Source organism: Lampetra fluviatilis, chromosome 4 (assembly GCF_964198595.1).
Source record: "Lampetra fluviatilis chromosome 4, kcLamFluv1.1, whole genome shotgun sequence".
Classification (NCBI taxonomy): domain Eukaryota; kingdom Metazoa; phylum Chordata; class Hyperoartia; order Petromyzontiformes; family Petromyzontidae; genus Lampetra; species Lampetra fluviatilis.
The window spans coordinates 23,360,832-23,379,288 of NC_136278.1; the positions used below are offsets into that span (position 1 = coordinate 23,360,832).

At 47.3% G+C, this 18,457-nt stretch overlaps 1 protein-coding gene across 2 annotated transcripts in view; it reads left to right on the top strand.

The window, feature by feature from the left end:
- Nucleotides 1-18,457, top strand: part of LOC144931684 (CUB and sushi domain-containing protein 3-like) — a 454,944-nt gene that overhangs the window by 230,398 nt on the left and 206,089 nt on the right. The window contains exons 7-9 of one of the 2 annotated variants that reach the window (XM_078855833.1): nucleotides 855-890; nucleotides 1,928-2,002; nucleotides 13,103-13,193. In XM_078855833.1, coding sequence (XP_078711959.1) covers nucleotides 855-890; nucleotides 1,928-2,002; nucleotides 13,103-13,193 — 202 coding nt within the window. The remainder of the gene's footprint in view (nucleotides 1-854; nucleotides 891-1,927; nucleotides 2,003-13,102; nucleotides 13,194-18,457) is intronic. The other variant, XM_078855834.1, reaches the window with a different exon arrangement.

An 18,457-nucleotide genomic window follows, 5' to 3' on the forward strand; every position in this document is an offset into this window, starting at 1 on the left:
ACTTTTCTGACGGCATCTCCAAGCATGATTTAGGCTTGTCTCAGTGTTAAGGGCACCCAGTGTAAAATCGAACATCTTGACTTCTGAGAAGGAAAGGTCGATACTCCCTAAGGAAGAGGCACTGCCAAAGTGTGGCATGCGATGTCCGAAATGCTCATTGTATTCTAAATGCCTTTGTATCAATGTGAATGCTTGCAAAAATTGCACCTTAAACTTTGTCTTCTTACTATTAAAAGAAGTAACAGTTAAGTTGTGTAATTAAGTTATTTAAGTGTAATTCTTTTACATAATTGCATAAAATGTTGATTGGTAGAACGAAATTGAGCGAATTATTGCAGTTATTGAACTTTACGTGTACTAGAACAATTTCATTTTTTTAAATCTTCTTGTTTGCATGGCTATTGCTTTTATTTTTCCATAGAATATAATCTTGTACTTCACAATGTTCTCATGTTTGTGTCGTTATCCTTGTATTTGATTATTTTCCTTAAAATGTCACAAAAAGTGGTCACCGAAATTGTTGTCCAAACATCACATTGTTGTTGGAATTCACGTGACAGTGTGTCTGTTTTATTGCCTATGGAATCACTTGCTTTACTCATTCATTCACCTAAAAATAAATGTAGTCACTTTTTTTAAGACGCCATGCATGACACCTGACGCATTTCAGTAGCGAACAGAAGTGAAACAAACAAATTGCCAAAAGATAATCCACGGTGCCGGCATGAGGCTTTTATTTAACCTCCCTTTGGTTACTCCGTATGTCAAATTGGTGTTAGTGAGTGTCGGTACAACTATGAATGATTTCCATGGTGCGTGACATTTTAAGTAACCACCCAAAATTTGCTTAACAGGTCGAGCAACTCGGCCGGCCGTACCGTCACCCAAAAGTAAGTGCTCCCCACGCCGCTGAGTTGCTCGACTTTGTGCAGCGTTTACATGGGTTCCACGTACGGTTGCCACCTCCCAGGCTAAAAAATAAACCAGGACTCATCGTGGAACAAAAATAATAATAAATCACAATAGCAGATGGTAAGCGCTAGAGTACGTTTAAATATGTTGTTTTCAGAGCTGTATTGTCTCGTAACTGATAAAAAAAACAGGGACCGTTAATTTCCCGGATATACATAGAAATTTCCCAGGATAGCTAGCCCAAAAGAGGACAATCCAGGGAAAACCAGGTGGCAACCCTAGTTCAAGGCCCGACGCAGACAGGCCAATACTTCCTACGTCCCCCCGCGCATAAGATGGTAATTTCTCAAGCGAGTACACTCCTCCACTGATGTAGGGCATCTAATTTGGATTATTCCATGTTCTGCGAGGGGTGGAGTAGGGGGGATGCGACTCTGCGCGTGAGCCAAGGCGCGACCGAGAGTCACGTTAGCCTCACTGAATCTCGCTCAAAGCCGTCATGCCCATGGAAACCATGTAAGTTAAGCTGGTCTAAACCGAGTTGACAGTGAGCGCATGCCACGTATAATTCAGTTGCTTTTAACGTAATGTTGACAATTAATTGCACATTTTCCGAGAAGGCATCTGATTTTCTCAGCAGGAATCTTTATCCTGCCACACAAACCTCTGTGTCTGTACGTGTGCACATTTTATTTTCAATTTCCTTTAGGTGAAACTAAATTAGAAAAAATATATATTGTGCAGGTAAATCGCAAAGGACAAATCTTATATTGAAAATATAACTTTGGATAAACTTGGGTTAGCCATTTACATCTCATCACCATGGATGATGATTGTTAATAAATTGTTTCATCATTATAAAAAATACAGCTCAATGGTTTGATTTTTTAAAATCTATTCATGAATTCCAGCATAACATTGTGCTGTTTTTCATTCAGCTGATGTAATGATATGATCGTAACTCAATTTGGTTGCTTATTAATTTGCATTCATGCTTGTGTTTTCCTGTGTGCAGTGAAGAGAGCTATAGATCTGAGGACTAAAGGTGGAAAGGTCACTCAAATCAAAGACAAAGCCAAGTATTCTATGAGTAAGTATGTACTCTGTTATTCATATAAAACCTTTGTACAAACAATAGTTGTTTGGAGATATTTTTTTACATTTGCTTTCATGACCACGCTCAGTCTTCATTTTGCATCCGCCATCGTTCTTGACAATGTAACCATGCCTCAATGTAAACATTCTGCTGCTACTGTGAAGGTGACTTGTTTGACTTCATGCATTTTCACGCGTATCTGCAAAGCCAGATTGTGAAATCCACTGCTGGATCAGGGCTTCATGCACACTGTGTAGGCAGTGAGGGATAATTGACCATACTGGACGTCTGTGAAAAAAAGCTTTGTAGCTCATCGGATTCCTCCTGCAGTATAAATAAATATTCAGATTCTGATACTTCACCATGCTAGTCACAGTTGATTGGTGATAGTGGGGGTGGGGGGAGTACAGCACTGCACTCTACTGCCTACAATTTCTCCCTTATCTGTTTTATGCACAGTAGTCAAGCGCTATACAGGCGCATGCCTTAGTTTTCTCGAGGCCTGGCGAGATCAGATGCATTCTCCACTCCATAAATCTAGGCCGTTTGTTAGTTTATTTTATTGTAACTCGTAGAGAACACCCGTTGCTCTGCAAATGGGAAATAAGAGACAACTGTCATTTTTATACTCTTCTAACAATGCTGTACTCTGGGCACTGCATTCATTACTCCCACCTCTTCGGTGTTTCTATCTATTAGATGTCTTCCAAACTTTTTCCGTCGTTTCAATTTAACTCAACGTTTATTTCCTCTGCGGAAAATCCGTTTAGCCAGTGACCCAGCTACGTTCGGTAGCAATGGCCTGCAACCACTAACAACTGAGTTAGTGTTGGTGAGGAGTGGAGCACAGCCAGCAACCAGCCAGGAAACACGAGGCATAGACTATGTTTAACGGTAGTGAAGTGGATTCAACTGAGTCGCAGACGTACTTCTTAGAGGCAACACATATTTATTAACACCACCACATTAACACAAAGGGATTACTGCCCTATTACCAGATAACCTATAGTGGTGGACCACCAGGCTAACTACGCTAGTTACTGCGAGTAGCTACAACGGACAGGACCCTGCCTTGGGTTCTCGTCCACGTGTTGGTGACTTCTTCTTGGATGTAGAACGTAGATTGTAGATCTTCAGATGACAACAGCAACGCTGAGCCCCGGTCCCTGCGGGGACCCGGATTACCTGCTGCCGGGTCGTAGCTGGCCCCACCCTTGGCCACGACCACCTTCCAGAAACATCTTGTCGTTTCCCGATCCTTCCCGTAGGATCTCACCCTAACACGTGAACACTCCCTAGCCCCACTCAGGGCCGCTATGTAGATCTTACTTGTCAGTGCCTTCCAGGGTCAACCAGAGTGCCATGGCCTAGGGTAACCTCATCCCATGGCTGATACTATCCCTCCTGTAGGAGTCAGCACTGCACGCGACGCGTGGTGCCACTGAGCGCTATCCCAGCGCTCACCGAGCCCCCTCTAGGGCTGGTACTGCACCCACCTACGGGGTGTCCACGATGACAATGCATCGCACGCCGTACCTCGCTAGAGCAAGCATTACTCAGTGACATTCACGATGTCGCTACATACGTGATGTCCGCGATGTGAGTACATTGCACGCCATGCCCCTCTAGAGCCGGCACCACACAGTGACATCCGTGATGTCATTACATCACTCCCCCCCCCCGCTTCGTAGCACTCCGCCATCCTGGCTGTCAATTCCCCATTAAAACGAACTGAGTAAAGCGATAAAAAGAAAGTGAGTAAAAAGTGATTAAACGCTATGTGTGCCTCACCAAGTAACAACAACAATTACCAATTAAATACCCAAACCCACCTATACAATATTTACACTACCTACAAATGCACATTAACAACGGGGAAAAGGGTGTGAGTACAGAACAACACGAGAAAAAAACCAGTGCAGTGAACCGCGAACGCTCGGAATCCCCTTAATCGCCAACATTTCCCACCCTCACCATGTATTAACACCCCCAATCACAATAAGGGTTAGGTTCAGCCAATAGCCAATGCGGCTTACCGAGTGTGACAACCAACTGAGGGAGTGGGACTGTGTGTGCGTGGGGATCGCGAAACCCGAAGAGTTTTTGAACAAGTCCTCGTGGCCAGGCCTCCAAGGGAGGTGGATTCGCTCTCCCTGGAGGTCCCGGGGGGGAAATGCCAATGTCCCGTCGGGCCCGGCTCCTCACGAAGAGCAGGCAGCCAGTTCAATGGGTTTTCCTCTCCCGCGGGAAATCTGAATCGATTGTAATGGTGAACAACAGGGTTTCACCGACGGCTTCCGCCGTGCGCATTGCGCACACCTTTTAAACAAATTAGCGACATCCTCAGCCATGCCAGGCCAGACGAAGTCTATTTTCAGTGTGGTCAGTGTCTTATGCACACCTAGGTGCAACAAGCGCTCGTGTACTGCCCACATGACCTTGCCCTGCAGGGCAGTGGACAAACCATGTTGTATTGGCGCAACCCTCCATCCCAGTGCATGAGCAGTCTGCCTCTAAGATTGACAGAGGCGATACCCCATTGATCCGCACCCCCCTCAGGCTCTCTGATACGGCATCACAATTTAAGCATGGAAGCGTCCTCCACCTGGAGGCGCCCCCATTCTGCTTGGTCCAACCTAATGACAGCGTCATGTGCCGCCGGACCCTCGGCCAATTCAGATGTTACCACATCGGCCGACACCGCGAGGGGAGGGGGCAGGGCTCGGCGACTGGCTTACAGTGCCCGGAGCCGAAAAGCAGGCACACCCGCTGCTCGTTGGTAATCGCGACAGAACATCAGCATTCGCGTGACGGGAGCCCTAGCGATAGGTAACTTTTAAGGAGTAATCCTGGAGGACCTCCAACCCACGTGAAAGTTGGCCAGACGGCTGGTCAACACGCAGCGCGTACTGTTGTGCTGCATGGTCAGAGCGCACTTCAAAGTGTCTACCATACAAAGAGGGACGATACTATACTCTTTGGTTTTTTCGGTAAAGTCACGTAAATAGAAAAAATAACTAATAGATCACGACATTTCGATAGCAATACAAGCCATCATCATCAGGTGAAACAATACAGCAGGCGGACTGCTGAGGAGGAAATGTAGCGAGAGAGCTACTTCAACCAAAGGTTATATACATTTGTGGTGGGTACAACCCAAGGGTAAGTGGGCGGGACTAGGGATGGAATTTGCAAGTAAATGTAATCGCGGAGAGGGTAGGGGTGGGTGCCCTTGGCTAATCCGAGGAGGGGGGGCTGCCATAATGGGCGAGAGGGTGGGGTGAAATTTATAGGGGGAAAAAGGTGATAGAGAGAAAAAGAAATAAGATATCAAACTTACCAAACTTAGAAATGTTGTGCAACTCAGAGAGTCGGCCAACACAACAGTTAACACTATACCTGGTTGATCAACGTCCTTCCAAAGATTGCTAAAGTTTGCATCCATCTTCTCGGTTGAAGTCATGTCTGAGTTGTGCGGAAATCCTCCCCGTAGCGACGACTTTACCGAAAGAACCAAAGAGTATGAATTTTTGCAGTCACGAAAGCTTAAAATCAAGATTATGGACGATACTGTTGTACAAAAACCACAATGGCCAAGAGTTCCCGGCGTGTGATACAATACAGTTGTTCGGCCGGAGACAGCACCCTGCTGCCATATGCGACAAGGCTTTCGACGCCATTGACAATTTGGGACAAAACAGCTCCAATTCTGGTGTTACTAGCGTCTGTATCAAGGACAAACGGCAACGAAAAATCGGGTTAGTAGAGGGGAGGGGCGTTCACCAAACAATCCCGGAGTGCAACAAATGCGGCCTCCTCCTTCTCCCCCCAATGGAATGAATGACTCTTAGCCATCAAGGCATGGAGAGGCTTAGCGATGGTAGCAAACCCGGGGACAAAATGGCGGTATTAGGACGCAAATCCTATGAAGCTGCGTACCTCCCCCACCGACGTGGGGGTTTGCCAAGTTCGAACACACGCGGTTTTGTCCGGGTCAGTCGCAATACCCGATTCACTTACTATGTGGCCAAGATACCGAACCGATTTCTGGGGGAAGTGACATTTCTACGGTTTAAATTTCAGGTTGGCCACACACATTTTGAGAAAGACAGCGCGTAGCCATTCCAGGTGTTCGTCAAATATACGGCTGAAAACTCTCACATTGTCGAGGTATATCAAGCAAGAGTCCCACTGGAGATCAACCAGGACCAGTTCCATTAATCGCTGGAACATGGCCAGCGCGGAATGAAGACTCATCGGAAGCCAATTGAATTTGAACAAGCCTTGCGGTGTACGCAAGGCTGTCTCGGGCTTAGAGGCTTCGTCTAGTGGCAACTGCCAGAACCCGGATAGGAGATCAAGAGTGGAAAAGAACCATGCTCCAGCTAGATCATCCAGTGAGTCATCCATTCGAGGTAAAGGGTACGCATCAGTGACAGAGACTATTAAGCTTACAGAAGTCAAAACAAAAGCGTAATCTACCATCGTGCTTTTTAATGAGTACAATCGGTGCTCCCCGCGGCTAACATTTCATCAACTGCCAGCCAAACGTGTTCTTTTTCCGCAGGGCTCAGCCGGTATGGATTCTGCCAGATTCGAGCAGCGTCGCCCATATCAATGCGATGACTCAAAAGCGTAGTGCGTCCAATATCAAATTTCTCTTACTAAAAACATCCGAAAAGTCACGCAAAAGCGCCCGCAGCTTCCCCCTCTGGGCCTCGGACAAATCCGCATTCTCGGAACAAAGCTTCTTCATCCATCCCTCATCAGGTTTCTGGTGTGGCCGCGTATTTGTCGCAGCACCCACATTGCCCACAATGCTCCCCTCAGGAAGCGCTGGCGACGCATGAGCTAGCACGGTACTTTCCTGGATGACCGACGTGTCTAACCCTGCGTTAAGGACCTGAATGAAGGGCTCCTAGTCCTTGGATACCAACGTCTGCGCCCCCACCAACGTGACACCACGACTGACTTTATTAGCAGCACCCAAGCGAATTGCTCCTGCCGTCGCCCCCCAGTCTAGTGGCTTCCGCAATCGAAGGGGAACCACATTTGCGTGCCAGGGGGATCTCACCGTCCTACATGCAAGTGCTTGCACGGTAGCATTAGCCATGTGTAAGCGGGTGGGAGAAGGCAAAAATGCCATTTGACGGCCGGATGGTAATTCCAAGCACCCCTCGTCAATCAAAATTTTCAGAGGCATTCTTCCCAAAAAAACAGTCCCGAGCAAGCAAGGAATAGCAAGGGACATTGAAACAAGAACCTGTCCTGTCAATTTAACATCCGCAATGCACTCCTCTGCTGTTATTTTCCCAATAATGCCCAATGAGCCGCCGTTTGCAGTGAAGCACGGAGCTTCGAAAGGGCATAAGGAACGACATTTAGGGGGTAAGATGTTATAAATAATTTCTGAAATGATGGTCGTTGATGCACCGGTGTCAACGAGCATCCTAATTTCCACCCCTTCTATATGTTCAATAACAGCAGATGAACCTGCAGTCGTGGTTACCACTCGATGGGCCAGCTCTGACCACTGACCCGGTCGGAGCGTCCGGCGGCCCGATCAACATAAAAATTGTCCTGTCCCGACGCGCGACCAGAATTAAACCTGAACGTGAGAGATGGATGAGGTGGATTCAGGGGCCAAGTGTGGTTGTGTCGTGACTCACCTTAGGGTGCAGTGGAGCGAAGAACGGTCAGGCAGATGACAGCGGTGGTCCAGGGAGGTGTCGTCGTAGTACGCGGCAGCCCAACGAGACATTTCCCGGCAGGCTGCAGATGTAGCACACGATGGGGATGCTCCCGTCCCCTTGCCCGCCTCCACTCTGGGTCGATGCGCAGGCTGGGACAGGCTCCCCTCATGGGACGTGGAACACGCCACCAACCCCTTGTGCCGTTGCAGGAGCTGGTGAGCCTGAATGCATTTTGCAACCCTGATGGATGAAACATCGTTGTCGTCTAGACCTGGCAGAATGATGTTGAGGTCCTTAGCCAAAGCCAGAAGTCTCTCAAGGACCAACGAGTCAAATCAGTCGTGGTCCACTCTTGGAAAGGCAGTCTTCGCTAGCACCAAAAGTGCGCTACGGAAGGCAAGGGGTGTCTCAGTTTCCCCTATCTTTCGTATACCGAACTTGTGGCACACGTTGGATGGCAGCTCGTAAATGGCCGCCATTTGGTCGAAGGCTTGAGTCAATGTGGCCCTCTCCGACGGTGGGATGATAATGAATGCCACCAGGGCGTCATCATCAAGGACGGCGGGCAGCGCTCTTAGCGGCTCCGTCCACCCCGCCAAGTCGGCATTCATCAGGAACCGCCGCTTGAAGGCCACCCAGTCGCCCCCGGCAGATGTAAATTATTTCACGAAGGGAAGTCGTCTCCGGAGAGATGGAACGTCCACCGGCGATTTTGATGCAACTTCGAATTAGGCGGGTCCCGCGCTCCGCTCTTCTGAGAAGATGGCAGCTGCCAGTGCGGGCTGCACCACGGAGGTTTCCGCTTGGTGGGAAATGGCGGCGGGAACTTAGTCGCCGCATGGCTCTATTGCTCCCACTTCCACCGCTGGTCCCATGATGTGGAGCTCCACGAGGATGGATGCCACGGCATGGAGGAGCTCTGCGAGGTGACCATGTGCAGCCTGGAGCACCCTCCCTGTTGGCGTGGAGCAGTCGCGTGCCCGGTCGGTGCTCTGCTCCGCCGGCAACGCTTCACCTCCCTTTTCCGGGACGGTTTGCGGGATGAGATCTTCGTCTTCATCGTCCGACGTCCCGCTATGTAGTCTGCAGCGCGTAGACATAGTCTACAGCTAGCTGAGTAAAATAGCGTTTGGCCACTTCTGACACCAGTTGTAGTGGATTCAACTGAGTCGCAGACGTACTTCTTAGAGGCAACACATATTTATTAACACCAACACATTAACATAAAGGGGTTACTGCCCCTTTACCAGATAACCTATGGTGGTGGACCACCAGGTTAACTACGCTAGTTACTGGGAGTATCTACAACGGCCAGGACCCTGACTTGGGTCCTCATCCACATGATGGATGACTTCTTCTTGCTCTTCAGATGACAACAGCAACGCTGAGCCCCGGTTCCTGTGGAACCCAATTTATATTCTCCCGGGTCATGGCTGGCCCCGCCCTTGGCCATGACCACCTTCGAAAAACCTCTTGTCGTTTCTCGACCCTTCCCGTAGGATCTCACCCTGACATGTGATCACCCTCTAGCCCCCACCCAGGGCCCCTGTGTAGATCTTACTGGTCATGTGCCTTCAAGGGTCAACCAGAGTGCCATGGCCTAGGGTAACCTCATCCCATGGCTGACATTCTCCCTCCTGTAGGAGTCAGCACTGCACACCACGCGTGGTGCCACTGAGCGCTATCCCAGCGCTCACCGAGCCCCCTCTAGGGTTGGTACTGCACCCACCTACGGGGTATCCGCGATGACAATGCATCGCATGCCGTGCCTCGCTAGAGCCGGCATTACTCAGTGACATTCACGATGTCACTACATATGTGATGTCCGCGATGTGAGTACATTGCACGCCGTGCCCCTCTAGGGCCGGCACCACACAGTGACATCCGCGATGTCACTCCAGTAGTATGAAGTATGATGCTCATTTACCCAGGAAATTGAGATGAGTCCCATGTAACTTTTTTTCACGAAGATCCTGCTAAACTTTCCCAGTTGTGGGCAATGATTGCTATGTAGAGGACAATATATGCCAATTTGGTAATCTGTTGAAGCTCCCAGTTAATTACTGCCCTATCGGAGGTAACTCTTCCTATGCTGCACCCATGTTCATCCATGCTGTTGATGACTCTGTTCAATTCTAAGCCCAATACCTACCTCTTCTCCTCAGCTTATGACTGACTAATATATATATACATTATATATGCATTCCTGCCCCTTGTGATGAACAAATCCCACTGTTCTGTCCAGAATATTGAGATGCTGTTGTATTGAGCCGCTATATGAATCCAAATTGTATCGTCATGTATTGTATGTACCAGCACTATCATGTAAAGGGATGTAATCATTGCATCACGCAAAGAAGAAAACAATTTCCATGACCAGATAAAAATAAATTTGCATACGAAGATGCAATTTATTTGATCACAATTTGTAATATGTTGTTGCATGCAGTATACCAAGAGCATTGTTTGTTGACTCTTGTAACACAGCTTAAGATTTCCATGAAAATATTATATTTTTTTGGTTTGTCAAATTTGACATGCCAATTTGGCATTGGTGGATTGTTATGGAAGAAGATCAAGTCAGTTTGCATGATGTGTAATTAGCTTGTACAGCAAGGAACAATTCAATCATCTGTCACACAATCGCAGTGGAAATATGGCTTCAGTGTGGTGTACTTTTATAAATATTATATAGCCAAATATATCACAATCAGATTTTCTCGGGAGTGTGGTGGTCAGCGGGGTTGTGCTACAAACCAGGCCACCCGTGTTCGGTTCCCGCTCATGGCCAACACCGGTGACGATTATCTGAACCAATCCTGGGCCTCCCCTAGGTCGACTCAGTCTCAAATAAGTACCTGGTGCGGTGTGTAAACGTCGCCATTGGGGAGACAAAAGGCCGTCGGGCGTGGTGCTGACCACCCACCCCTTCGTGTACCGTTCTGGCCTTCTTTGGTGCTCGTTAACAGCAATTGGCCCAATAGTCTTGCTATACGGAGATCTTTGTCTTTCTTTTATTACTGCATTCATTATTGTTTCTAGGTACTAATCATCAGCGTATTGGACTACATATTAAAAATATATAATTTCCTTTGGAAGATGACACATTCGTCTCTATCTGTCGTGTTTCATTATCCTCATGTATGCTCTTTGAGAAGCATTGCCACTTTTAGTTGGAACAGAGCTTATTGTATTGTCATTCATCTGTTCGTAATTTTGTAATCATTTCCTTGTGAAAGTTACACTTTTCCACTGAATCACAATTTCCAAATTTTTAAAGAAATTGCATAAATATTTCACCATTTTTTTTAATTAACCCTTTTTTTACAGTTAATTTTAATAGAAATAAAATAGTCAACCCAATGTAATCACCAGATAAACGTCATACTTAAATCGTAAATGTTGTGGGTCTCTCTCCAACACACCGGTGTGCTGAAGTAGAAACTAATCAGCACTTTTTGTTCACGGGACAAGGCTTACTAATTGTATGTGTCGGGTAGAGGTGGGTGTACGACACATAAACAGTACATGTACGTGATCTATCCCAACAAACGTTATCGTGAACCCAATGCCAATTGGCCCAGTGGATAGATCATTGACCCAATTGGTTACCACTCCACCAAAGTGTTATTTGACAATTCGATTAAAACCACAATGAGAATAATAATAATAATAATTGTTTAATGCAAAACAGTATAGTTATTTGCTTATATTACATATAATTAGTTGTGAAGGTGTATGCAACATCATGAATACCACTGCATGATGATTTCTCAGTATACATTTCCATGCAATATTTTTTCTGCTGTTTGTCAAACTCATCCTTGTGAATATTTCCACTGTGTGTCTAACGTGTAATGAGTATTGTAATTCACAATGCACTCCGAATTTATTGCTGGAGTATTTAATATGCTGGATCTAAATGAGAGATTTGATTTTGAAGGAAGAATTAATTACAATCGCATATTTAGCAATTAATATACAGCTGATGAAAGGAAGCTGGAGGCAGCGTTCAATACTCATGTACCCTTTGTAGATGTACCTAATGCAAACACAATTATTGGAAGGTCTGAAGCTTATTGAGCTCCACAGGTCCAGGTTTACGAGAGCAATATGCAAACGTGGCTATCATGCATGCGTTTGATTAGATTTTTCTTTGATGCATATCTCCTGCACTTGCATTGTCTTTGATGAGAAAAGCACACTTTCATTTAGTGCTTTCTAAATCGAAATCTATTCTTGAGTGTCTTTGCAAATGAATGCATTCTGCATAAGTGCTTCGGGATTTGACCAATTAACTGCTGGCTTGTAATGATTATTTAATGCAGTTAAAAACAAGCGTAGTTAACCAATGACAATAATGTTGGTAAAAGTGGCGTGCGTTTTAAATAAATAGTTATTTAAAACACTCAAATTATACGCGAGGACCTGTAATCACGTTTGAGAATGAGATATTGAAAGAGCACGCACACTTGCGCTCGTAATTTTAATTGTAATGTAATATTATACGATTAAAGCACAGAGCTGGGGCTTCCAATGAGCAATATTGTACAACCACGTTAGTCAAAGGTCAAAGCAGTTTCCCCTTAAATCAAGTTTGGGGGGAATACTCATCTCTTTTTGACAGCCCTGGGCCAATAGGAAACAAGGCAGCTATCATATGGTGGGATCGAGGCTCTCCATAGGACAACCACTGTGGACTTTTTAGAAAACAGTACTGGAATACACACTGGTCACTTTGACCTCGAAGTGAGGTTAATGTCACCATTTCCCAAATCAGCACTGTACCACTCAATCTGATAACTACATACAAAAAAAAACATAAATAATACAGTTTTTTTGGGTTGGATCGCGTAAGTATAAATATGTTGTAACCCTCCACCACCCGACACAGCCAGTAAGGTTCGTCACGTAAACAACACGCCAATTAGTTACTACTTCAGTCCACCGGTGTGTTGGAGAGTAAATCCACAATATACGACACATTTATTCTTACACAATCTAACCACAAAAACTGTATTATGAATTATATTGGTCGCGAAAGCCTACGTGACAAAAACAACACTCGCCAACAGAAGCTGCTGGAGCGATGCACTTTTAAATCTAAGTAAAAAAACTAATGTATTTTTACTTTTCATGTTTAGTTTATTGTCCTTCCCTGCACCTCTGATTAGCACGGTTGGCTATGTATGGTGCAAAAGACGTTCAACATACACACATACATACAAAAACAATATATAATGAATCGGCAATATTTAGGGCAATGACCCTTCTTCACAGCGCAGGTAAATAGCGCTGGCGGAATCTTAATGTCTTACATCTTTTGTATACACATGCATATGTTTCCCCTCTTGTTGAATTCCATGCCACGTGTGTGCATGTGCGGCGGTGTGCGTTGCAGCAGGCAAAAACAGGAGCAGCACTCACGCGTCAAGCACCTGCCCTGATCCTGGGGAGCCACAAGACGGCAGAAGGGTCGGTGCCGACTTCAGGTTAGCTTGGCCAATGCTCCACAGTCACCTCACTCATTTGCTTTCGAGGCACATTGGTGTAGGTTCACCCGGTTTCACCGACCAGGGCCATGTATTCGGGTTTCGTCGCGGCAGATAGTTTCCCCAGCAGAAATATTTCCGCCAAAGGAATTGTTGCTATTCACAAGCTGTCTAAATTGCCATCACTCTACATCAGAATGGGCAAGGTAGAGAGGCAAGGCGAGGTGACCACGCAGCACATTTCTCGACCACGGTAAAACAATTACTGGTCAAACCTTGATCTGTTTGGCGAACACATGAACGCATGTACTTACGGGACAACATCGCATATCCGACCGTCACATATCCACCGTGACCAGTAATTAAAACTCACTCCCAGTGCAATATTTATGCATGGTGTAACTCATTTTCTATCGATGCTTGCAAATCTGACCTGTTCACATATCTGCCAATATCTTGGTCCCCAGCAATTTTGATATGCAACTTTGTACTGTAAAAGTTTCCTGTACATGTTTGTGTGCACTAATGTGCTTCGCGAAGCTACTCAGAATGTATCCATCCAGCATAGGAGAGGGTTGTGCATCCCTGGAAATCATATCCATTAACAGCTCTGAATGAGTTGTGAAAATTCAACATTCCTATGGTGAGGACTACCATCTCCGTAAGATAACCACTATCGACTTAATATTCTTGGTTCTTTCGGTAAAGTCACGTAGAAGGGATATAATAAAATAATAAAAATATAACATTATAAAATAAAAATAAAATAAAATCGACTTATATCGACTTATAACAAAGCAAAACTGCTCATTTTGCAGCTTTCTGTGCCTTGGATGGTGATGATGGTGACAGTGACAATGCTGTCACTATCACCATGATTGCTCACTAACAGCACCCCTTATGCATCTGCATATTCTTGTGCATGTGTGTACACATGTGTGTGTATATATGTGGGAAGCGGTAGTGTAGCAGTTAAAGCGCGCTGCGCTATGAACCTGGCGACCCGGGTTCGATTCCCGCTCACGGCCAACACCAGTGACGATTATCTGAACCAGTCGACTCAGCCTCAAATGAGTACCTGGTGCGGTGTGTAAACATTGCCACTAGGGAGACAAAGGCGGTCGGGCGTGGTGCTGGCCACCCACCCCCTCGTGTACCGTTCTGGCCTTCATAGGTGCTCGCTAATAGCACTTGCCCCTACAGTATGCTAAGGCTATACGGGGGATCTTTGTCTTTGTATATATGTGTATGTGATGGGTTCAGGGCAAAACAACCCCCTACCTCCTTGTTGGTGCCGGACGGCAATGCTGTGGTGAGCAGTGTCATGGGGGGAGGGCCAATTTAGATTGGCCATTCCCCTCATGGCGTTTGTAACCACCACAGCGGCCAAATGGGGGCTCTGGACAGGGGCTCTGGATGGGTGCGAGGGACTGGTAACCCCTCCACCTTCAATTAATTACAACTTAACCACGATTTAAAACTTTAATTAAGCTTGTGCCAGAGACCCCGGGGGTACAGGCATCTATAACGTCTGCTGGCCAAACCCCATTTGGCGGAGCCAGGAGACTGAATCCTTACCCTCGGGGCTCCTCCAGAAACAACAAAAAACCACTGCGGGTGGCCACGTGGAATGTTCGAATGCTCACTGTGGAGAAGAGGCTGCCACTCCTCTGTCGGGAGCTGGACTGGTACCGCCTGGATCTCTGTGGTATTCAGGAGGTCCAGTGGACCGGCTCTGGCTCCTACCACCATGAGGAGTGGACAGTCCTCTACTCGGGGCAGGAGACTGCCAAACAAAAGGATGAAGGGGGCATCGGAGTGTGGCAGTGAGGTTTGGGAAGCTGTAAGCCCCAGGCTACTTTAGGCTCGCCTTCAACCAAAGGCGAGGAGCGGTGGTCGTGGTTACTTATGCCCCCATCGAAGACGAACATCCGTGGAGGGATGAGTCAGATGACTTCTATGACCTCCTGCTACAGGTGCGAGCTAAAGTGGCCCCTCGGGATAGAGTCTACTTGTTGGGCGACTCCAATGCCCGAATTGATCATGATGCTGGCACTTGGTCTGGAGTGATTGGAAGGAATAGGCCTGATCAGCTCAATAACAATGGTAGGAGGCTGCTAGATTTTTGTGCAGCCCATGGGTTTGTAATTACCAACACGCTGTTCCGGCATCGGCACATCCACACAACATCATGGATGCATGCTGGGTACAAGCAAGAACATTTGCTGGACTATATAGTGATGGGACAGCAGATGCGGGCCCATGTCCTTGACACCAGGACCTACCGTGGAGCTGATCTGACCACTGACCATCGACTTGTCATCTGTAAGATGCGCCTGCCATTCTTCCACTCCAGTGGTGGGTGTACACCCAGGACCCCATTAAAACCCATATTGGCATGATCTCAGCTAGCTGATGAAAGTTTCAAGCGAGAATTGAATCATCGCTTGCGGCTGGGGTTGCCATCGTCACCCACTCCTCCTGATGTCGAGGGGAAATGGGCAAGGTTTAGGACTGTGGCTCATGCAACTGCAATGGCTGCATTGGGTACACGGTCCAGACCTCCCCAGAGACCCTGGCTGACAGAGGAGGTATTCAGGCTGGCTGAAAAAAAGCGACAAGCCCACTCTCATTGTCTACAGCATCCCACGTCAGAGAATGAGGAGGCTTACTGCAGCCTTTGCTCGGAGGTTCGGATAGCTGTGAGGCGCTGCAAAGATGGTGGTCGCAGGTTGCTGAGGAGATGGAGTTTTCCTCAATACAAATATCTCTTTAACTCCATCAAAAAAGTAACCTGCAGAGCCACACCTATTACCATCATTAGGGGAAAGAGTGGTGATCCAATCTTCGACCCCCAGGAACAGGTTTACAGATTTTCTTATCATTTCTGTGAGGTCCTGGGGAGGGGAAATCCCTCAGCCTGGAAAACATCGTGGGACAGAGTGGGGATGTACCTGCTGAGTCTGCGGTGCCTCAAATAATGGATGAAGAAATGACCCCCTGTGAGTGGCTGGCTGAGGTGCCATCTGTTGAGAAAGTACTGAAGGGGATCCAGAGTATGAGACCAGGAAAGGCACCGAGCAGAGATTATCTCCCAAGCAAAATGCTGAGGGAGGGTGGCATTTGTGCACAAACTGCCCTACATGACATCATAACAACAGTTTGGAACACTGGACGGGTTCTGCAGGATTAGAAGGATGCCCTGGTGGTCCCCCTTCTTACAGGGGCATCTCACTCCTCAGTCTGCCAGGAAAAGTCATGGGCAAGCATTATTCAACATTGCCTTGCCAGGCATACTGAGGAGAGGCTTGCGGAGCCCCGATGCAGTTTCCGGAAAGGGTGGTCCTGCACAGATGCCATATTTTCTGTCCGTCTTGTACAGCAGAGTTGTAGGGAATTCCAACAAGACCTACATCTCTACTTTATTGATCTGGTCAAGGCCTATGATACTATGAGTAGGCCTGGGCTCTTCGTGCTTTTGGAGTCCCTGACCCTCTGCTTACGATCATTAAGGATGTTCCTGATGGTGAGCGGGCCCGGGTAAAACTCTGTGGCTGGGATTCGGAGCCATTCCCTGTTCACCTTGGGGTCGAAAGGGATGTCTTCTGGCTCCCACATAATTTAATATCTATTTCGACCACGTAGTTCGTGAAGCCTTCGATGGCTGTACTGGAGGAATTTCCATCGGATATAGATATAATGTACCAGATAGGATGGGATGCCCGGGTGCGGTATCGGGATGGCTCCCTATTGGACAACCATGTTATGTATGCCTATGATCTGGTAATTGCTGCTCACTCAGAGGAGGAGTTGGAGGTACTGTTGCTGAACCTGGAGCTTGCCACTAATAGGTGGTGCCTTACCATCAGCCCCACCAAAACTAAGCACCTTTCTGGGTATTTTGTACCATTGGACACTCCACCCTCACAACTCCCAATTGGTGATAGGGCAGTTGTGGAGAGAGTGGAGAGTTTCCCATATCTGGGCAATGTGCTCATGACTGGCTCCAGTTTAACAGCAGAGGTCTCACTCCGAATTAGTCGAGCGGCATTTTCTTTTCATCGGTTGCGTAACGCTGTGTTGAAGGTACCTGGTCTGTTGCTCTGCATGAAGCTTCAGGTCTTCTTGGCCACAATCATTTCATCCCTTCTCTATGCTTGCAAAACGTGGACCCCCTTAATGGAACATCAACGCCAGTTAGAATCTGTTAGGCTGGCCTGCCTACGACCTATCCTGGGTTTAAACAGGCTTAATTGTGGTGTGAGGAGCTCACAAATCTTTTAAATATCTAGACAAAGACTCATCGGTGAGCTCCTCCGGCAGGCAAAGCTGCATTGGCTGGGTCTTGTAGCCCGCATGCCCAGCCACCGCATGCCTAAACAGCTTTTGTTCGGCCGGATCGAGGGGGCTAAACGGGCGCAGCACGGGCTAGAGAAAATATGGAGTGATGTGGTACAGGAGGATGTGGAGCTGAGTGGACTTGCTGATGACTGGTACCAGAGGTGTCAAGATCGGCCTCTGTGGAGGAGGCTCGTGAAGGATGCTACTGGGCAGTTGGAGGCAGAAGCCCTCCAACAACAATGGAGGGCGGAGGAGTGATGCTCACAACAACGAGTGTAGCACAGGAAGTCTAAAGCACAGCAAGTTGGCACAGTAGGGGGGCACAGATGGTGCATCAGCCAGTCTTCTCAGTTAGTCGACCCGTGGCACCTGGGTCTTCCCCGTGACCTGCTGCCAGCGGGCGTTCGATACTTCAAGTGTCCTCAACGTGCACATAGCCTGGCACAAGCGTCGTGGTGACGTCACCGCCACTTAGTGACGAATGGCAGTTGCTGTTGTGGTGGGGAGCGGTGGTGCAGCGGTTATCGTACTGCGCTACATACCCGAGTTCGATTCCCGCTCATGGCCAACATCAGTGATCATTATCTGAACCGATCCTGGGCCTCCCCTAGGTCGACTCAGTTTCAAATGAGTACTTGGTGCAGTGTGTAACATAATCGCTACTGGGGAACCAAAGTCGGCCGGGCGTGGTGCTGGCTACCCACCCCCTCATGCGCCGTGCCGGCCTTCATGGGTGCTCGCTAATGGCACTTGCCCTGATAGTCTCTTAAGGATATACGGGAATCTTTATTTTTGACGGGAAATCTTTTTTTTATATATATAAGTGTGTGCACTTGTGTGCACACATCTTAGGCATGTAGTGGTGCATCAATTAATTGATAGAGACTGATTCTTGCAATCCTTACTCCATCAAAGTGAATTAT